Raw genomic sequence first — 22,851 nt, 5'->3', positions numbered from 1 at the left:
TGCACATGCAGAATGTAGGCACCCTATATACAGAAATGAGCAAACCAGTGATATTTCAGGGAGCAGACTAGCAGGCAGGGCCCATGACTTACATCATAGCAGCCTACACAACACAAAACACTGTTGCTGTATGTAGGCTTTATTTTATTTGTTTTTTTATCTTATATTTTAGAAATGTACATCCATTTTTGGGGGGAGCCCCAAGAGAGTGGGGCCATAAGCTATAGCTTGTTTAGCTTATATGTAAATCTGGCACTGTGAAGTGCTCCCTCTGCAAGGAAATTATGTCCTGGCAGTTAAGGGTGCAGGGGAAAAAATAGATTTGATTTGCATATAAAGCCATATTTATCAAATTCGCACTTTCCCAAACAAGATGAGAACTGGAACTCTGCCATCCTTCAAAATCTCGCTTTTCCAAATTTTTCACTGCAGTTCTCCAACCAAACAATGTTTACCAGAAATACAATATGTCTTTGGGGGGGGGGGACATTTATAAAATATGAATATATTAATGTAAATAACATCAACTGGCATTATATCAGGAGAAAACTCCTGTAAAAAATGTGTACATTAGTCCAAGCTTCAGAGAAAAAATGTGTGCACCGGGAGAAATTCACACTACAATTCTGAAGGATTTTCATGAGGATTTTTAAAAAGGAAATTTGCTGCAGAAACCTGGAGAACTGAGCTTAAGATTGAAAAAAAAAGGAGAAACTGGGAGAACCAAAACTTGACTTTACCTTCCCTCCCTGCTAGCAATACAATCCTATGCATGCTTACGTAAAAGTAAATTTTATTGAGAGTACATTTCTTATTATGTTTTTATATTCTGCTGGAAGCCGCCCAGAGTGCCTAGGGAAACCCAGCCAGATGGGCGGGGTAATAATAATAATAATAATAATAATAATAATAATAATAGACTCCCATTCTAGGTAAGTGTGTATAGCATTGCAGCCTAAAGCAGATTTGGATGAAATCCTAATTTTAGACGCCTTTGTTGGAATCCCCATCTGGAAAAAAAAGTTTGAAGTCTGATATTTTGATACGGTTTGAGTCCATTCTGTGTTTCCCAGAAATGTTCACCTTTCAGCTATTTTTGTTTTCCTTTCAACATTAGCCAGGCCTTTTTAGAATTAATTTTGCTTCTGTTGATTGTTTTTATCTGGCTTCTAAGATCTCGCTGCCTTTTCATTACTGCGCTTCGTAATGGTTTTGATTGGTTGTACCTGCCTCATAATTGCTTTGCATTTTCTTTTTATGTAAGCTGCCCCGGGAATTTTTATGGAACGGTAATTTGCAAATACTTATAATAAATGCTATAAATACAACATCCAATCTCTGGTGCCCCAGGGAAAGGATGAGGGGAAATCCTTCCTTACTTCATTGGATCATGATGGAATCACAGAAATGGAAATCGCCCAAACACCTCCATGAATTTATGCAACTGTGTCAAGGCACTTTGCTCCCCTGTTTGCCAGCCTAAACTGACTGCCAAAACATAACAAGGAATTCCACATTTTAAAAAAACCAATGTATATGTTGAAGGGTGTTAGGCAGGCCACAACAGTGGAAATAGGCTAAATAAAATTGTGAACAAGAAGGGCATCTTATTGGCAAAACCAAGTTTTTTTTTGCGGGAGACGGTGCCAGATAGAAATGTCATGTCCAACCCAGGAGCATTTCTCCCTTTGTGTAGAGAGAATATAATTGAGCAATTTCCCATTGCAGCAGACTTCTTCCAAGGTCTCTGATATTGTTATTTGGTCTGCCATTTACATAAGTGGGTACCGTTTGCATTCCTAAGCTAGGCACTCAGATGGCAACAGTTTTAAAAGAGTGCAAAATATTAGATATACACACAAATATACTGTGGTCCATGTCAGGGAAAAGGTGTATCTTAACATTTACGGGCAATTCCTACAATTCAGGTGTCCACTGGGAACGTATGTGCCTTTTTTAAACAATCGAACAGCTGGTTTTCTTTTTCAGATGGATTGAGCACAACATCTCAACGTTTACTGGAGGCATCTGGTTGTTCTTGAGATTAACCAGTAAGTATTAGAATTTCCTGAAATTTCTTACTGGGCATCTTAAAATCTTACAGCTAAACATTAACATGCAGTACATTTATGGCACTCAGTACAATATATTATGGGACGCGGATGGCGCTGTGGGTTAAACCACAGAGCCTAGGACTTGCTGATCAGAAGGTCGGTGGTTCGAATCCCCGCGACAGGTTGAGCTCCCGTTGCTCGGTCCCTGCAGTAGCAGTTCTAAAGCGTGTCAACGTGCAAGTAGATAAATAGGTACCACTCCTGCGGGAAGGTAAACGGTGTTTCCGTGCACTGCTCTGGTTCGCCAGAAGCGGCTTAGTCATGCTGGCCACATGACCCGGAAGCTGTCAGTAAAGCGAGCTGAGCGCCGCAACCCCAGAGTCAGTCACGACTAGACCTAATGGTCAGGGGTCCCTTTACCTTACCTTACAATATATGATGTTTTCAAGCATTTAAAAGGGTGTCATAAAGAAAATAAAGGCCACTAAAGAATTGGGATGGGCAGTTGGTTTAGGGCGACTGCAGGGGAGGTGGGAAAATAATGAAGGCGTCTGAGATTGTCCAAAGTGCTTTCGCCCTTGCCTCTGAAGGCAGCTTCCATCTTGGGAGGTTTTCACAGAACGGTTGGACAGCCATCTTTCAAGGATGCTCTATTTATCAATGCCTGTCTCTGAAGTAAGGGCGAAGGTGAGATGATCCTACAGATACCCCATAACACTGTGAAACTATAGTAAGTTGGGCAAGGATTTGATGGTATTTAGCCTAGTAAGTTGGGCAAGTTTGATGGTATTTAGCTTAGAGCTTGTCTTTACTGCCAAAGCTCAGCTCAGCCACTGTTTCACTTCAATGGCTTATCCTCCAAACTTCATTTGCGTCACCTGGAAAGTTGGCACGGATGCTGATTTTTGGATTCACACAGGCAAAACGGCGGTGGCATCTCATTAGTTCACTTCAGCTGCTGCCTGCCCACTGACTGGCAGCTAGCCCCCAACATTATCGGCTGCCAAGTTTTGTTCATTTTAAGCATCTGAAGCTTGCAGTCAAAATTTTGGGTGATGAAAACGAAATCCAGTGTCTAAAAATACTTCTGGGTGCGAGTTGGAGAGCAGCCGCCAAGAAAGCCTCTCTGGGTTCACTTATCTGAGTGCTCTTGTGCTGAGACCCCAGGGAACGTGATCCATTTTGGTTCCTGGTGATGGTGGGCTTTCAAAGCAACCCCAAACCGTGCCACAAAACGTTCACAGCCTTCCTTGCGTTCTTGGAGTGGAATGACTTCTTGTTTTCACATTTTACTTCATTCTGGTACAGGTATGAGCCTTGAACAGAGAACCTGTGGAGGTTCAAGTGTGTAGGTCGCAGCTGTTAACTCTCCCCACACTGAATTACAGTGAATTATTTTGGTTGCTTCTGCCCTTTCCTTCTTCAGGGATACATGTACAGTGGTGCCCCGCAAGACGAATGCCTCGCAAGACGGAAAACTCGCTAGACGGAAGAGTTTTCCATTTTGGAGGTGCTTCGCAAAACGAATCTCCTATGGGCTTGCTTCGCAAGACGACAATGTCTTGCGAGTTCCTGCGGGGTTTTTTCCCTCCCCCCCTTTTTCTAAGCCGCTAAGCCACTTATCAGCTGATCCGATAAGCCGATAAGCCGCTAAAAGCCGCTAATAGTGCTAATGCGCTAATCCGTCAATGGGCTTGCTTCGCAAGACGAGAAAACCGCTAGACGAAGAGAATCACAGAACGGATTCTTTTCGTCTTGCGAGGCACCACTGTATATTGCAGCTCAGGACCGCAATACCTTAAGGACTGCCTGTCTCCATATGAACCTACCTGGACCCTGAGATAATCTTCTGAGGCCCTTCTGAGGTCCGGAGGGTGGCAACATGAAAATGAGCCTTTTCTGCATGCTCCCCCTAGGGAGGTTTGGTCATTATACACCTTTAGGTGCCAGGCAAAATCCAGGCCCCTGGCTGATTGACATACAATCCCCATTTAATAAGTGTTGGGGAGTGTTATTGGGTTGCTCTTTTTTTGTTTTTATTATGTATGTTATATTGTGATTTCCCCCCCTTCTTGTTAACTACCCTGAGACTTCCAGGTATACAGTGGTACCTTGCTTCTCAAAACGCCTTGGTACAAAACGTTCACAGCCTTCCTTGCGTTCTTGGAGTGGAATGACTTCTTGTTTTCACATTTTACTTCATTCTGGTACAGGTATGAGCCTTGAACAGAGAACCTGTGGAGGTTCAAGTGTGTAGGTCGCAGCTGTTAACTCTCCCCACACTGAATTACAGTGAATTATTTTGGTTGCTTCTGCCCTTTCCTTCTTCAGGGATACATGTACAGTGGTGCCCCGCAAGACGAATGCCTCGCAAGACGGAAAACTCGCTAGACGGAAGAGTTTTCCATTTTGGAGGTGCTTCGCAAAACGAATCTCCTATGGGCTTGCTTCGCAAGACGACAATGTCTTGCGAGTTCCTGCGGGGTTTTTTCCCTCCCCCCCTTTTTCTAAGCCGCTAAGCCGCTTATCAGCTGATCCGATAAGCCGATAAGCCGCTAAAAGCCGCTAATAGTGCTAATGCGCTAATCCGTCAATGGGCTTGCTTCGCAAGACGAGAAAACCGCTAGACGAAGAGAATCACAGAACGGATTCTTTTCGTCTTGCGAGGCACCACTGTATATTGCAGCTCAGGACCGCAATACCTTAAGGACTGCCTGTCTCCATATGAACCTACCTGGACCCTGAGATAATCTTCTGAGGCCCTTCTGAGGTCCGGAGGGTGGCAACATGAAAATGAGCCTTTTCTGCATGCTCCCCCTAGGGAGGTTTGGTCATTATACACCTTTAGGTGCCAGGCAAAATCCAGGCCCCTGGCTGATTGACATACAATCCCCATTTAATAAGTGTTGGGGAGTGTTATTGGGTTGCTCTTTTTTTGTTTTTATTATGTATGTTATATTGTGATTTCCCCCCCTTCTTGTTAACTACCCTGAGACTTCCAGGTATACAGTGGTACCTTGCTTCTCAAAACGCCTTGGTACTCAAACAACTTGGAACCCAAACACTGCAAACCCAGAAGTAACTGTTCCGGTTTGCAAACTTTTTTTCGGAAGCCGAACGTGCTCCGTTTTGAGTGTTACACTTCCAATTTGAGTGTTACGCTGAGGTCTGCCTGTTTTTGCTATTTATTTTGCGTTTTTGTGGCTTTTTTGCGACTGTGTGGAACCCAGTTCAGCAGCTGATTGATTGATGGTGTGACTGCAGTAAATTGTATATTGCTTTCATTTTATGGATCAGTGGTCTCATTAGATAGTAAAATTCATGTCAAATTGCTGTTTTCGGGGTGGTTTTTAAAAGTCTGGAACGGATTGATCCGTTTTGCATTACCTTCTATGGGAAAGCGCACCTCAGTTTTGGAAAGCTTTGGTTTTTGAAGGGACTTCCGGAACAGATTAAATTTGAGAACCAAGGTATCACTGTATACAAATTTCATAAGCAACAACAACATATAAGGTATCTTAGGTGTTAAACAAGACCTGCCTGCACTTTGAGATCAGCAGATGTGGCCCTCTTAGGAGTCCCTGAGTGGGATGAAATACATGGTATGAGGGCCTGAGAAAGGGCTTTTTTGGTGGTGGCTCCTTGCAAGTAGAACTCTCTCCCTACTGAGGTATGTCTGGCCACACCTCTCTATGGTTATGTGCACATCGCAGCTGACTCTGGCTTCAGTATGCTCCCCCTGCTGGTGTTTGAAGCCGAGTGCACATGTCGGCCGCACTCTGTAGGTGTCCTGTAGCTTCTTAAGAAACGCCCCCTTCGATGCGCCAGCTTCTATCCCTTTAGAAAACAGAAGCTGAGGTGTGTGTACATTTCAGGCAGCTATTGCGCATGGGGCAGGCGACAGCTTCATTGAATTGGAGTTCAGCACAGGGAAATAAATCAGGTTATGGGCTTTGGGTGGAGACATCCTTGCTCCATTTATGGAGCCATGTAGGAATGCACCTGAGACTCAGCAACGGTGGGAAAGGGGGAACAGAATGGACTCACTGCATTTCAAAAAACTAACGCGTACATGTCTATAGCTTCAGGCAGTTAGTCAAGAAAACACCTATTTTTAGGAGGGTATTTGGAGATGGAGACCCCTGGTTGCTGCTTTTGTTCTTAGCAATTGCCGTTCAGTGATTTGTTGTGTGTTTTTAATGGACTGTGATATGTATGTATGTATGTATGTATGTATGTATGTATTTTATGAATTTTATGTATTCTTATCTACTTGTTTTTCTTGTACGCTGCCTTGTGGCCTGTGCAAGAAGAAGCCATTAAATAAATAAGTGATCCCAAGCGGCATTTCAAATGTGGTGAACTGCCTACAGTATTAGGAGCAAATGTGCAAAAAAGTGTGTAGATTACTGTATGCGTCAAAATTGCTGTGTGTACACGTGTTGGGAAGTTGCAGCCAAGTGTGACTTTTCAGAACACGTAAATCCAATAAGACAGATGTATACAGTGGTACCTCGGGTTAAGTACTTAATTCGTTCCAGAGGTCCGTTCTTAAGCTGAAACTGTCCTTTACCTGAAGCACCACTTTAGCTAATGGGGCCTCCTGCTGCTGCCATGCCGCCAGAGCACAATTTCTGTTCTTATCCTGAAGCAAAGTTCTTAACCCGAGGTAATATTTCTGGGTTAGTGGAATCTGTAACCTGAAGCGTATGCAACCTGAAGTGCTTGTAACCTGAGGTACCACTGTACTAGATACAGACACACACATATATACATTTCCCCCAGAAATTTCAGCATGGCATAGCTGTGCAATTAGAAAATGCCATTCCCTATGAAGCAGCCGCAAACCTGGTCCTTCCTTTGCAACTAGTTACACCGTACATAACTGCTCCAGTCATCAAACTGCTTCCCCCATGTTAAACCGGTCTCCTTTCATCCCCTGATATGTTCGAAACTGTTTCATCTTCATTTAAGTTCCCTGAACATTTCCCCTTTCTTTTGCAATGACAACACGCCAGCCTGCCGGGCTCTAGAAACAGAAACACTTTGCAAGACAGGTGCTCCTCTGCAAACTGTTCCAACTAAGCTTTGCAGAAGCTGAGCTGCTAGAACAAATCAAACCAAGGCAACCATTCCCTCTCTCCATTTTTGTGCCATGGGTCAAATAGAGGGCACAGGGCGGGTAGGGGTCTTCAAGGTTAGGAGGGGTCTAAATCTTGTACGTACGGTGGTACCTCCGGTGACGAACTTAATTTGTTCCGGAGGTCCGTTCTTAACCCGAAACCGTTCTTAACCTGAGGTGCGCTTTCACTAATGGTGCCTCCCGCTGTGCCACTGGCGCGCAACTTCCAATTGCATCCCGAGGCAAAGTTCGCTACCAGGAGACCTACTTCCGGGTTAGCGGAGCTCATAACCTGAATTTGTAAGGAGGATGGTACATAACACGAGGTTCCACTGTATTTAGTTTCAAGTTTAATCCTATGCAACAGCAAAAAAGGTAAAGGGACCCCTGACCATTGGGTCCAGTCATGGCCGACTCTGGGGTTGCAGCGCTCATCTCGCTTTATTGGCCGAGGGAGCCGTACAGCTTCCGGGAAATGTGGCCAGCATGACTAAGCCGCTTCTGGCAAACCAGAGCAGTGCACGGAAACGCCATTTACCTTCCCGCTGGAGTGGTACCTATTTATCTACTTGCACTTTGACGTGCTTTCAAACTGCTAGGTTGGCAGGAGCAGGGACCGAACAACGGGAGCTTACCCCGTCGCAGGGATTCGAACCGCCGACCTTCTGATCAGCAACCCCTAGGCTCTGTGGTTTAACCCACAGCGCCACCTGCGTCCCAATGAAACAGCATAGCTGTCAACTTTTCCCTTTTCTTGTGAGGAATCCTATTTGGAATAAGGGAATTTCCCTTAAGAAAAGGGAAACGTTGACAGCTATGATACAACAAGCTGAAAGCCCTGGTTGTGTGTGTGTGTGTGTGTGTGCGCGCGCATGTGTGCATGTTCAGGTTATATGTGCTATTTGTACACAAGTTTGAATGTTATTACAGTAATGTGGACCAGAACCAAGTCATTGAGTGTGCACTGGTTTAAGTAAACCTTCTGTGGTCTCCAGCTTATAATTTGCGTCTTGTTTTGCCTCTTCTTCCTGACCCTGGCATTGTCACCTTCTGCCTCCAGGAGAAGGCTTTGACCTCTGACCCCTGTTTGACCCAGACATGGCCTAGGTTCATAGAGAACATTGGTATAGTATATCCTCCTGCTTGCAGGTCGCACCTTCGGCTGTGTCTACACATTTTTGCACTTATCCTTGGGCTGAATTCTGCAAGGCATGAGAACACTGCAAGTACATGCCTTGCTACCCTTTTTTGCTCCATGGCACTGTAAGTCAAATCTCCCTTTTCTTTTCTTTTTAAAACAACAACTCCTAGAAAGACGTTTCCAAATTGTTTGGAGGAGCATGCACCTTGAGCAGTGGCAATAACATCCCCCCCTTCAGCCTACTTTATTGATGATTTTATTCTGTGAACCGCCCTGACATCTTATGATGAAGAAGTTATAAATCTAATACATAAATAAATGATTTGGGCTGGGTGTGGTCACAGAATTCAACACATTCGTCGCAGAACGATAGCACCGTCTGAACGGTCTTGCCCAGGAACTGGGAGCTCTGTTTTGGATAGAGATTCTTTTTTTTTTTGCAAAGCTGATCTTCCTGTGACCACTGCTCTTCGCATCTACGGAGCACAGTTAATCCGCAAACACCGCTTGCCCTTCCCGACTAACTGCCTGAAGCTATAGCCCTTGCAACAGCTCTCTCCCGTTTCTACAGATTGGGACACACCATTCGATTCACGTCAGTTGAAGGATGCGGAAAACCTCCACTGAATTGCACTGACTATGCCTAGTCTGTTTGCCAACAATACCGCTTAATGGCAATTGAATGATGAAATACGCGCAGCTAACACATCAGATGTGTTAACGGAAGCCAATTAGGACAAGCAGAAACGACAAAGCAGCAGGTAGAAAGTTAGCGAGATAAATCGTTTCCTTATAGCAGGGATATCTCTACTGTACATGCAGGCAGTTCGTATTAGAGGGTGAAGCTAAATATCTTGCCTATGCTGCTTGCATTTTGCACACATTGCCGAGTATCCCTCCCCCAGCACAATCCTTGCCTCATCCCCAGAATTCCAGGCAAGTTGGAAACTGTGCAAACATTCCTGCTCTTTCTATTTTCCCCGTATTACTTGCCACTCCATCCTTGTTTCCCAGAACCACACCTCTAAATATTTCCTCTAGAAGAGGTACCACCTGCACCGTGAATTTCAGACTTTGCAGCTGGAGTAAACTGGATACTTTTAACCCGACAAGTCTAAATTTGGCCCCATATCCAGAACTGCATTCCCAATTACATTATTTCTTTTTTAAACTGCTGGTTAGACTGGAGAATTAGGGAGGTGTTGTTTGGTTGTTTGTTTGTTTGAAACAATGAGGTATAAGCATTTTAAAAGGTAGAAGAGGATTGCGACTCTCCCAGCTACCTGGGTTTAAAAGTCTGTGGCTTGCTGCTGATCTACAGCGTCCACCTCATTGCTGAAATAGAGCAAAGTAATTTATTTAAATACTTGCAAGCATTTGTGTTCTTTCAGATAGCGTTGCTCAGTGTTTGTTAAACCGCCAAACCGTGAAGGGGCTTGAATGGGTATGTTTCAGGCTATAGAATCTGCCTCTATCGCATTGTTTGAAGGTTGTATCAGGCTGCAATTCTATTACACACTTACCTGGAAATAAGTCCCATTGAACTCAATGGAGCTTACTTCTGAGCTGACACGCATGTGGTTAATTTACTGTCTAAGCTCTTCCCAAATGTATTTATCCTGCAGGGGGAGTTGCAAGGGCTCTCTGGCTTGGTCCAGATTTGAAATTCAGCTCTTTGCAACCCACTTCTTAATATCTGGTGAAAAATGCAAGGGGGAGGAACTAACATTTTCTATGTGGTCTCTCCAATGTGGTGCCCATGGGCACCAGAGCACCCTGACACCATCCTTGGCTCATGCCAAAGCTCTATGTCTCTCCAAATTTTTATTTTTATATTATATATATATATATATATATATATATATATATATATATTGCTTGCTGTTGGTGCTTTTTCTTCTTCAGGGGGCAAGCACTGCCCTTTTTTATGTCTGTGTTTTATTTGTTTTGGGATGTGTACAGGTGTTTCAGCTGTTTTGTCTGAACATCGCTAGGTTTTCTCCTGGGAAATGAATATCTCCGCAATAATTTCTCCCAATATCCCGAAAGGTTGGGGAGCCCTGCGTTATGTCAGCCGAAAACAATAAACTGGACTGGAAGGGGAGGGAAGTAAAAGACTAAAAGGCAGAAAATATCCAGCAAGATTAGAGTAAAAAGATAGATCCAGGTTTAGAACATACATATCAGCTTGTGACAAATGTACGCTCAGGTTCAACCGCACATTAATGCACTCAAATCCTCAATCACCTTTAAACGAAAAGCAAAACAAAGTTTGTGGTCTTAGTACTCAACGAAATTCTTACAGTATTTGCCGTCCTACTTCATAATCGTCGAAGCAAAAAGTTCAATTCAGACAATGATATATCGCCTCCCTGAAATGGTTGCTGACCCTTTAAAAAGCCGATCTCCTAAAATATGTTGAACGCAAACCCTGTTAAATTACGTATGTTACGTCATCTAGATTCTCGGAACCAGAAATTTCATCCTTTGTTTTCTATGAGAGCATTGAAGATACCCCTTAGTGGATCTGAGGAGGTGGGGATTGGTTTTTTTGGGAAACTATAGGGAACGAAGGGAATTAATCCCTTCTTATTGCCATTATTTGAGAATGCTAAAAGAACAGATCTCGTCACTGAAATATCTAGATACTTCTTTGTGTTTCAAAAGTGGTTGACTTAATTAATATTTAGGGGCCTGTTTTGGTCAGAAAACCCAACTGGACTCCCTGAAAGCTGTGTTTGGTAACCCAATGCATCTCTCACTGGCACTTTCTCCAATTCTAACAAAGCTTATAACTCTGATGTTGTTCAGAGGTGCCCAATAAACAATGCAAGAAGCTGGTTTTATCAAACTGGGGTTAAGAGAGATCTGATTAATCTAAATGAAGGGATGTTGAATTGAAGAAATATCCTAGCTGTGCCCTCAGTGTATGACTCATGTCCATAGAGCAAGGGAAACGGGCTTGTTTTTGTCGGCATTTAAGTCTATATTATTCCCACATAACGAGACAATAATAATATAAAATACTGCCCAATGTGCTAAATGTTCGTTCTTCTATGTTTTTAAAATAGGGAAACCAAGCAGAGATCTACAGTAAACATCGAATTTCAAAATACGGTCCCTTTTTAGCCTATTTCCACAGTCTACTTTAGCTCATTTCTTTGTTGTGTCGGCTTAGAAAGGACTTAAGGAATGAATAATATGAAAAGGACTCTTGAAAGATGGAAGAGAAGCTTCTTTAGGTGTTACTTAAGTTAACATTGCTTTTGTGATTTCTAGTCACATTAGGTTGAGCATTTTCCACCACATATACTTCAAGGAAGAATCTTAACAGATCAGGAGAGAAAATGCCAGGAAGGGATACTGAATTATTAAATGCTGACATCTTTCAATGAACCTTAGATTTGCCTTTACTGTAAGTCTCTGCCCCCCAAAATACAAAGTCTTTGACCACATTTTCTTTAGTGATTATCTTTTTGGTTTGTTGGAGCCTAGAAACAACTCCAGTAGGAGCGAAAATTGCTTATTTGCTTTTCCGTGCAAAGCAGCGAAGTAAAATTCCAAGCCGTTACAAAAATCTTCGTCAAATCAGAACTTGTAACTTGCTCGGTTTCCGTTAACCGTGTTTCTGTAGCCCAATGACTTTACATATGACCAAATCATTATTATTAAAGAGAACAATTGTAGCATAGCCAAAGAAAACAGAAACACACTACCCATTCAGGTCAAGTACTTAAGAGGAGACTGAAGGATGGTCACATTATTTAAAACGAAAAGACACATCTGATGAATGGCCTTTTAAAAAACATTGTCAGTATTCCATTGTGGTCCTTGCCAAAACACGTAATAACAATGAATCTTAATTATACTTTTCCCACTGTGATGCCATCCTTTCATACAACTAGCTTTGCAACATTCTCGTCCGCTGCCTAAAAATTCAGAGGCGTTATATGAAGCTACTGAGGGCTGAGGCTGGGAGGCGAACTATCAAGCTATCAATGCAAAAAAATATTAAGAAGCACTTCACCCTTCCAAAGCGAGAAACCTTGCATTAACTGTGGGAAAAGTGGGAGAATAGAAACGTGTGAATGAAAGCAGGGCACTAAGAGGGAGAATTGAGGATGTGCAGAGACAGGATGGAAATGGGCAAAACAAGCTGCCAAAAGTTTGAGACGAGAGGGGGAAAGTTTAGTCTTACCACCAAATGGGATAACCGGCTAAAACCTTGGCATCAGCGAGGAGGAAAGCTAAAATTAATCCGAGCACGTGGTAATCCATTAGTCCAGGCTTGGTGCTGAGGAGAAGACCGCTCTCCCCAAAGTTTGCAGAAAAACATTTAAGTACAAAAAAAACAAGTAAATAAAAAAAAACCCAGGCCCTTTCTACCCCCACCCACCCACCCCCACCAAAAACAGCCCAGGGAAAAGTCTTCCCGAAGTGGGGGGAATGACTTTATGCCTTGTCAGAAATGCACCTCACTGAACCTTTTCCCCCACCCACCCCCGACGATCTACCCAAAGCTTCTATTAAAAAGTGCTGCGCTTTGGGGATGTCAGGAGACAGCCAATCGGATTGCATGGCCTAAGGTAAGGGATGAGCCTATAGTTCAGAGCTGTCAATCATTCCAACATCTCTCTCTCTCTCTCTCTCTTTCTCTCTCTCTCTTAACCCCCCCTTGCTTTTGCAACTTTATTCCTACCGCTTGCCAAGGGAAGGGAACAGACAAACCTTGAAAGACAGTTTTCCAGGCTAACAAGATTTCTTCTTTATATATATTTATATTTATATATATATATATATTAAAAATCTCCCAGGGATGTGCATTGCTTGGCCCATCTGGTGTGTCACGATAAGGCAAGCCTCTTGGAAGGTAAGGAAGGGGGGGCGGGAAGGGGGAGGGAGTAGCCGGATTCTGAATTTCGTTTCAGTGCACTAGATGCAGCTACATGGCAAAAAGCAAAATTCAGTGCAGATCGCAACGTGCAGGTCCACGTTAACTAGGCACCGAGTGCCCCATTCCTATTTTATTTAGACGTCTTTCCCACCCTAGCTCAAGGGCTCAGGTCTAGTTGAAATTCAGCTTTCGCTCACATTCTTCGCAGGGCACTTTTGAGTCTGAGAAGAGCAGTTCACTGGGGTGAGGAGAGATTCTCGTCTCCTTCACAGAGGTTTATCCCACAACTACGAGTGGCATGGCATTTTGCCTATAGCAAAAGAATTTTGGGGGTTTGTTTGTGTGGGGATTTTTGTACACTTGATGTCAGAAACTTCCTCTCCCTTTGCTTGCACGTCTGAATGTTGTTAAGGTGCGAGCAAGAAAGAGGGAGGCAGAGGCGTCTTGAAGGGGATGGACGCCAACAGCCGGTGCAGTTTCATGTTAAAAACTGACCGCATGGAAAATGCCCAGAGTGATTCATATGAGCAAGAACTTTGGGTGTTGTCTGTCAAACGGGTACACAATATGGACCTGCCTTATAAATTCACTGGGGGTGTGTGTCTTCTGTACAATTACACTGACTAAAGTGGTACAATTCTGGACAGCACCACTTAGAAAGAGGATGTTTTCTGAATGCCTCCTGGCTTTAAACAGCGACACCCTGGGAGTAGTAAACAAGCGTATCAGAGAGAGAATTATGCTCACATTTCTCTCTGGCAGCCTGTGGTGGTTTTTTCATGCCAGCGGAAAGATTTAAATGAGGGAGAAAATTCAAAAATATGACACTGCCCTCACCTGAATTTTTAAGTTGTCCAGTGCAGAATCCTACCATCTCAGCCAACTTCTTCCTTCTTCGTAACACACAGAATGGGCCCTGAATTATAATATCTGTGGACACACACACACACTGCTCACAGCCCACACAGAGACATGAGGGCATGTTGTGGCTTCTTAGACCATGTTAGGTCAATCCATGCATGTGATCTGAAATCTAATGCCTTGCTCCATGTCTTCCTTTTTCAGGAGCCACACTTCAGCTGCAGGAGCTGCTCCCTGAGTGAGCCTGCCTAGCCCAATCTCTGCTTGCTTCCCAGCAAATTTGGCCATCTGGGGAGGATTTGAAAGCTGGTTGGAGGTTTTATCCAAAAGCTGAAAGCCGGTGCATTTATTTTGGGGAGGCCACTTCACTCTTCATTTGCACCAGTTATTCTCAAATAATTGTTTCGCTGTATCTGTTGCTAGCTGCCTTGCACATCAAAATTGCTAGGAAAGATAAGCCATCGAACCCTTTAAATAAATAAAACATTGACACTAAGGGTGGGTGTTACAGTGCTCATACTGTAATATAACGGTAGATTCATTACATATGAAATGTCTCTTGGTGGATGGGGTTCTGCTCACGACCTGAGCTTTGTTTATTGCCGATTCAGTCAAGATTGATTGATATTGATTGATTGATTGATTGATTGATTGCCATATCTGAGGACTGACGGCTCATCACCAGTAGCAGCCATATGTGTGCATCTAGAGCGACTCCCTTCCCTTAAGTTTTCGGCTTGGCTCCCTTGCTAGAGCGATCTGTAGCTGCTTGCCCCACAAGCACATTTCCATAGCATCGCCTTTGCTCTTTGCACGTAACATGACGTGGATGGCACAGCTAGATCCGGTGTGTGTCTGTAGATAAACAGATGGTTTTACCTCACAAGCAGGTGGGTACAGCTACAAGACCTTTCGGAGTTCCTACAGCACTCATGGATCATAGGGTAATTAACAAAGTGCGTTTTGCGACAGAGAGCGAGGATTTCAAATTTGATATCCCGCAAGCAGCGGTTTACCACTCCAAAGGCACTAGAGAGCATGCACAAGTTATGCAGCTCGCTTTAAAAAGAAGTTGTTATGTACTGAGGTTCTTACCCTGGGCCAGCAGGGGGATGCTGTAGATAGTTTTCACTCAGGTCCACATATGCAAATAAGGGATTGAAAGTGACATTCAGTGATTGGATAGTTACAGAAAATTGTTACTGTTGCGTTCCAGTGGAGCTCTATATAAGCAGGCTGGCTGAACCCTTCAGTTCAGTTTTGTTCTGGCCTGTGAATAAACAAGAGCTGTTTGAAGAATCGCTGTGTCGTCTGATATGTTCACCCACAACTTAACAGAAGTAACTTCATAATATAAATGAATGCAAGTGACAAGCTGAAATGGTCATTGCAGATTAATGTGCACATATCACATAACCCTGAATACTTGCCCCCCTTGAATACTTCTTTTTATTTAGCTACTTTATTGTATCAAACAATGTGGTGATTCAACTGCGGTAAATAGGCGCGTTTCTGATTTCCTCCTTCCTTTCTTTAATTAGAGGAATAAAGGAAGCTTCCTTTAACTGAGAGAGACCATATTGGCCTGCCTAGTTCAGCACTGTCTACGGCCGGGATCGCCAACCTTTTTGGACCAGTGGGTATATTGGAATTGTCTTGTAGGCCGGTCACAAAATGGCTGTCTGGGGGGAGGCGCATGGCATAGCACAAAATGGCTCCAAAATGGCTCACTCATAGAGAGAAGCTCTTTACACCTCTCCTCCATTCAGAAAAGATGGGAAGCTGGGTACCCAACCCTGACCTCCAATGAAATGTGGACATGTTTAGGTGTGGGGTCTTCAGTGCAAGAGAAGCTGAGCCAATGCAAACAGGAACTGAGCAGGAATTTGTTTATGAAGTACAGTGGACGCTCGGGTTGCAAACGTGATTCGTGCGGGAAGCACGTTCACAACCTGCAGTGTTCGCCCCCCACAGTGGTGCATCTGTGTAAGTGTGGGTCGCGATTTGGCGCTTCTGCGCATGCGCAAAGTGTGATTTAGTGCTTCTGCGCAAGTGCTGAAACCTGGAAGTTACCTGTTCCAGTACTTCCGGGATCGGAACGGTGCACAACCTGAAATCTCACAACTCGAAGCATCTGTAACCCGAGGTATGACTGTATCCCATTTGAGGGAATATTCACAGTGCGACAGGAGGTGCTTTTGAGCCCTGGTGCTCATAGGTATCAGGTTGACAATTCCTCTTCTACAGTGACCAGCGGCAGTTTCCCAGGATTTAAGTTTTATCCAGTCCTATCTGGTGGACATGTTGTGGGGATTGAATCCTTGCGATCCAAAACATGCCACAGCCCATTTCGATGCATGTGTATCAGTTAAGAGGGGACTGTAACCCACTACACCAAGGGTTGCCAACATGGCACCCTTGGTGGTTTTCACTGGCCCTGCAAAAGGCACAGGTAGCTCCCAAGTGATTTCTGTGGAATGAGAGTGGTGTTCGGACCACCTTGCAAAAAAAACACCACCATAATGACAGACAGCCTAATAGTAAAATAATCATCATAATAACAGCGCTTGTCTCCAGTGTGCTCCCCGTGGGGTTGCCATCAGGGCATTTGGCTCTTTACTTTGGGCAGGCGGCATGTGGAACTATGTGGACAATGAAAAGACCCAGCAGGAATCTATTCAGGAGACCACAGGTCCAGTTTGAACATCCGGTGAGCAAACTCCATGCCATTGCTTCCAGGGGCGCACAAGCAAATTTCACCTAACCTGTCCTGTTGCAGCCTGGCTCGGGAAAGAAGGGTCATGTTTTCCATAAAGCTGACTAGCTCTCAACTCCTGGGCTCCTTTGGGAGGAAAGGCACGATATATATATATATATTTAAATATAAATATATTAGCTATGTTTTTTCTCTCCTACAGAAAGCCCTCCCCCGCTCCCGCCCAAACCCTAGGAAAAAGCCAGAGTGGAAATGGCCGGTGGATTTTGCCACAGGGCGCATGACGCGTCCGAGGAGAGTTTGCCTGTACTTGTCCCGCATTCTGCAGCATAATCAGCCGGCTGGCCTTGCAAAGGTGAAAGCCATCTCCGAAGCAGCTGCCTTGACTTCCACGAAATCTACCCTGAGGGGGAGAGTTTTGCGCTGGTTTTGGAAGTCAGGTGAACAATTAGAATGCAGGCAAAGGAATGATCGGTTGTGTCTAGGAGAGTCAGCAGAAAACAAAAAACTCCTGATCCGAAAAGCCAGACAGGAAGAGGAAAGGGCACAGCCGCAGGCTGTACTGTGCCAGCTTGTCACATTCAGGAGATCAGGATGACAGGGCACAAAACCTGACTCTTAAAACTCAAAAAGAGGTAAAACCATCTCCGATGAATTGGGTTGGGGTCCTATTTAGCTCAGCAGAGGTGGCTGACAGTGCATAGTTCTGATTGGCCCCTGCAACCACCACAAAGGAGTTTTGCAACTTAATTTTAAATTTATTTATTGTCGTGTTTTTTTTTAAGAAAGCGAAGAGGAGATATTTAAATAAATAAAAAATACAGCATGGACAGGACATGAGGACATAGGAAGAAGAGTCCATCGGGCCCAGCGTCTTCTCAGAGTGGCCAACCGGGTATCTCCAGGAAATTCGGGGAATGAAAGCAATAAGAACCCTCCCTGCTGTCGTCCCCCGACCTCCGGGCAGCCAATATTCGGAGGAAGGTTAAACTGTAAACCTAGCTATCCTATCTCTGCTATATTCGAAAGGGATTAAAATTCTGTGCTTGAGAAAAGTTGGATGATATGGCCTGCGTTGTTAATTCTGTAGCTTAAGAAAAATTACAGGGGGTTCTCTTGTTTTGCATATTTTCTTGCTAATTTAAGCTGCTTTGCATACTTTGCTTTCTGTTTCTGCTAATCATGCTAATCCGTTAATCACGGGGAAAGCGAAGGAGCTTCGCAGGCCACTGCAGTGAAGTGGCTGACAGACGGATGAGGCACCATCCACTAGGAAGTCCCCTCAATGAAGCATCCCATTCATTTCAATAAACCTTTTATTATTGTTGTTCTTTTTAACATCATAGCTTTCCGTTGATTACATCCCACGTTTAGTCACTGAGACGGTGGCAGGGATGTTGTTTGGATTTTGTGCCTCGGACGTTGAAATAAAAGGGCCCAGTCTTGGTTTGAAGGAGGGGGATTCAAAGTGGGTTACTTCTGAGGAAGAATTTGAGCAGCCATACTGAAGAGCGAATGTAATGCTGTGGTTAACATTGAAGAATCGGGAAGCTCGCTTCCCCCCTCATCCCTGTCATAAAACTCACTCGGTGGCCAGGAATGGAGACTACCAAATGTTGCTTGACTCCTTTCAGCCACAGCAGGGATGATGGAAATTGTGGCTCAGAGGAAATAGCTGTGTTGGTTAGAGCATGGTGCTGAAAACGCCACGGTTGCAGGTTCGATCCCCGTATGGGGCAGCTGCGTATTCCTGTATCGCAGGGGGTCGAACAAGATGATCCTCAGGGTCCCTCCCAATTCGACAACTCTATGATTCTAGGATGCAGGTTCCCTATCCCTGCCTCAGACTGGGTTAAACCACAGAGCCTAGGACTTGCCAATCAGAAGGTCGGCGGTTCGAATCTCCGCCATGGGGTGAGCTCCTGTTGCTCAGTCTCTGCTCCTGCCCACCTAGCAGTTTGAAAGCACGTCAAAGTGCAAGTAGATAAATAGGTACCACACTGGCGGGAAGGTAAACGGTGTTTCTGTGCGCTGCTCTGGTTCTCCAGAAGCGGCTTAGTCATGCTGGCCACATGACCCGGAAGCTGTACGCCGGCTCCCTTGGCCAGTAAAGTGAGATGAGCGCCGCAACCCCAGAGTCGGCCACGACTGGACCTAATGGTCAGGGGTCCCTTTGCCTTTTTACCTGTAATAAATACGAGGGCAGCATTACTGAGGTGCCATTCAGGGTTGTAAGAGTTGCAAGATAAGGAACGTGTAGTGCTCTGAAAACTAAAAAATTGTGTATACACACAAACCTCGGTTGTCAAACGGCTCTGTTTTTGAATGTTTCAGCTCCCAAATGCCAAAAACCTGGAAGTAAATGGTCTGGTTTTCTAACATTTTCCAGAAGCTGGATGTCCGACACGACTTCTGATTGAGTGCAAGGATTACGTTCGACAACTGAGGTTTAACTGTATAAAAGAGAGTGACTGTGCCTTTCCAGATACCGCTCAGCTATGGCTCCCGTCTTCCCTGACTGGGCTGATGGGGGTTGGAATTCAATATCTGGAAGGCCACACAGAAAACCTTTTAATTGTAGCATCCCTTTTCGGGAACAACGTCCCACTAAATATCCATGAGGCACCTTCACTGATTTGGGTGCCGGGTTCCTTCCCCACCCCACCCCCTTGCAGTGAAAGGGCTTTGTTCTTTAAGGAATTTGGCTCAGTTTTAATGCCGCCTAATGATTTTGTGTCTTCACTTTTGCTTTTATTTGTTGGCATTCAGCATTTGAATTGTTTGATTATACATCTGGCTAAACGCATGCCACTTTGGGTACACAGGTACAAAGGTAAAGGTAAAGGGTAAAGGGACCCCTGACCTTTAAGTCCAGTCGTGACCGACTCTGGGGTTGCGGTGCTCATCTTGCTTTATTGGCCGAGGGAGTACAGTATAGTACAGTACATTAATTATTAGGGATGTGGGTGGCACTGTGGGTTAAATCACAGAGCCTAGGGCTTGCCAATCAGAAGGTTGGTGATTCAAATCCCTGCAACAGGGTGAGCTCCTGTTGCTCAGTCCCTGCTCCTGCCAACCTAACAGTTCAAAAGCACGTCAAAGTTCACCACCCTCTGTAGGCACTTCCTATCAGTTGATGTCAAACCAGCGTACCACACCGTGGTGCAATATGAAAGGACACTTTCTATTGTGGACTGGTAGAAGGAGAGCGGGACGCTGTGGGTTAAACCACAGAGCCTAGGGCTTGCTGATCAGAAGGTCGGCAGTTCGAATCCCCACGACGGGGTGAGCTCCCGTTGTTCGGTCCCAGCTCCTGCCAACCTAGCAGTTCGAAAGCACATCAAAGTGCAAGTAGATAAATAGGTACCGCTACGGCGGGAAGGTAAACAGCGTTTTCGTGCACTGCTCTGGTTCACCAGAAGTGGCTTAGTCATGCTGGCCACATGACCCGGAAGCTGTACACCGGCTCCCTCGGCCAATAAAGCAAGATGAGCACCACAACCGCAGAGTCGGCCACGACTGGAGCTAAAGGTCAGGGGACCACTTTACTTTACACTTGGAAGGAGATCATCAAATGTTGATTGACATCGTTCTTTCGCAATACTTTGAGGAGATGGAGTCTCTGTTGGGCTTTCTTAACCACCTGGGTTGTATTGATTTTCCAAGTAAGGTCTTCACTGAGATAAATTTCATTGCCACTTCAACTGGACTTGGGCAAGGGGGTGGGCAGAGAAGAATCAGGGTAAGTGAACCCAACACTCTTCCCACTCAGAGGCAACAGAGATCTCAGAGAATGTGAGTGGAATAGAAATCACTGCCACGGTATACAAGAAAGCTGGCACCAAGAATGAAGGGTTTGTTGAATTTTTCGGATTTCAAATTCCCCCCCCCCCCAAAAAAAAATGAGGGGTGATAAAAAGTTGTAGCATGAGTTGGGAATTCAAAATATATTTCGGTTAAATAAATTATTATCTAGTTTTGCTTGGTAAGTAAAATGTGCGTAAGACTGCATAGAAAATTATTGCTAAGCACTTGCAATTATTATTATAATTAGACATTTTCAGAAGGTAAAATTAAATTTATTTGGTTTTCCAAAAGCAGTTTATGTGCTTCTTCATCACACGTAGACTCACCAAGCTAAATGTCCGATGGCAAAAATAATAGCAGATTTGAATTCCTCACACACGAAACATATTTTTAAGACCCATCATGGAAGAAATCGGCAAAAATTAAGTTTCGCCCCCTTAAAATGTTACGTCATAAGACAATGAGGCCTGCTGGGCCCAAGACTCATCAGCACTGGTTCCAGGGAGAGGAGTAGATAAATGGCCCATGAAGGAGTCAGGATACTCTCTCTCTGTGTGTACTGAGACCTTCCCAGCCTTGTCTAGTGGATTTGAAACGAGGACCTTCTGCACGAGAAATCTGAGTTGTTTCACATGACTACGAGCAGATTGGCACCTGTCCATCTCGGAGACAATGGAAGAGCCAGACCGTTGGAGAGTTACAGCGCCTGCAGTGGCTGCAGAGACTGATACAGGTGAGACATGATTGTTGCAGCTGGGGCAGGTGAAGGCGTCCGGTTGTGCTGATGCAGATGCGCCATGGCATTTCTTCTCTCTGCGCTCCTCCCAGCAGTCATGACTAAGGTGGCTTATATAACCAGCGTAGTCCTGGCTTGTACGGCTAATACCTGGAGGATGACAAATGCCCCGTCATGTCTGTTTCCTGCAGTGGCTGGGTGTGCTGGGAGCTCCAATGAGACATAGGCCGTGTGGGATTGAGTCTGGGCAATGTGATAGGATGGTTGCTTACCAGACATGTAAATTTGTAGAGGCAACAGTCAATCTCTCTTTGCAGGGAACTTGTTGCTCTGCGAAGGAAATCTTCTTCTTTGGTGATCACTCGTAGCCTAGAACGATTGTCTTCCATAAACACGGTTTTAACAGTGAGTCCGTAAGTGACCGTGGAGGCTAATTCTGGATCCACACGCCCTTCCACAGTGGGGACATAGGTTTCTGGGTGGGAGTTAATCACGGTGAGGGTTTGCCAAGCGTGCCTTCCTCTCTCTTTCATCCTGAGTTCAAGCGTCTTCAAAGCCTTTGGTAAAGGCTGATCTCCAATTGGAGCGCTCGCAGCCCCGTGTTTCCTAGTTGTCGGTGTTTATACTACATTTTTTTAGATTTGCCTTGAGAGAGTCTTTAAAACCTCTTTTGTTGACCACCGGCATTACGCTTTCCATTTTTAAGTTAGGAATAGAGTAGTTGCTTTGGAAGATGATCACCAGGCATCTGCACAACATGACCAGTCCGACGAAGTTGATGCTGAAGAATCATAACTTCAACACTGGTGATCTTTACTTCTTCCAGTCCACTGGCATTAGTTTGCCTGTCTTCCCAAGTGATGTGTAAATTCCTAGAGGCAACAGTCAATCCCTGTTTGCAGGGAACGTGTTGCTCTGTGAAGGAAATAGGGGACGTGGGTGGCTCTGTGGGTTAAACCACAGAGCCTAGGACTTAGCGACCAGAAGGTCGGCTGTTCGAATCCGCACAACGGGGTGAACTCCCGTTGCTCGGTCCCTGCTCCTGCCAACCTAGCAGTTTGAAAGCACGTCAAAGTGCAAGTAGATAAATAGGTACCGCTCTGGTGGGAAGGTAAACAGTGTTTCCGTGCGCTGCTCTGGTTCGCCAGAAGCGGCTTAGTCATGCTGGCCACATGACCCGGAAGCTGTACGCCCGCTCCTTCGGCCAATAAAGCGAGATGAGTGCCGCAACCCCAGAGTTGGCCACGACTGGACCTAATGGTCAGGGGTCCCTTTACCTTTAACAACTCCCAGCACCATTAACAAATGACAGTTCCCAGGATTCTTTGAGGGAAGAAGAAGAAGAAGAGTTTGGATTTGATATCCCGCCTTTCACTCCCTTTTAAGGAGTCTCAAAGCGGCTAACATTCTCCTTTCCCTTCCTCCCCCACAACAAACACTCTGTGAGGTGAGTGGGGCTGAGAGACTTCAGAGAAGTGTGACTGGCCCAAGGTCACCCAGCAGCTGCATGTGGAGGAGCG

At 44.9% G+C, this 22,851-nt stretch overlaps 1 protein-coding gene across 1 annotated transcript in view; it reads right to left on the bottom strand.

The window, feature by feature from the left end:
* Positions 1-12,679, bottom strand: part of WNT3 (Wnt family member 3) — a 49,957-nt gene extending 37,278 nt beyond the window's left edge. Inside the window, exon 1 of the mRNA XM_082195066.1 lies at positions 12,516-12,679. Within this exon, the coding sequence (XP_082051192.1) occupies positions 12,516-12,595 (80 nt within the window). The 5' untranslated portion in view covers positions 12,596-12,679. The remainder of the gene's footprint in view (positions 1-12,515) is intronic.
* Positions 12,680-22,851: the final 10,172 nt, after the last annotated feature.

Source organism: Podarcis vaucheri, assembly GCF_965113315.1.
Source record: "Podarcis vaucheri genome assembly, chromosome: 13".
In the NCBI taxonomy this organism is placed as follows: Eukaryota; Metazoa; Chordata; class Lepidosauria; order Squamata; family Lacertidae; genus Podarcis; species Podarcis vaucheri.
The sequence above is the reverse complement of the archived record's forward strand: the minus strand, read 5'-3'. Positions and strand labels throughout refer to the sequence as shown.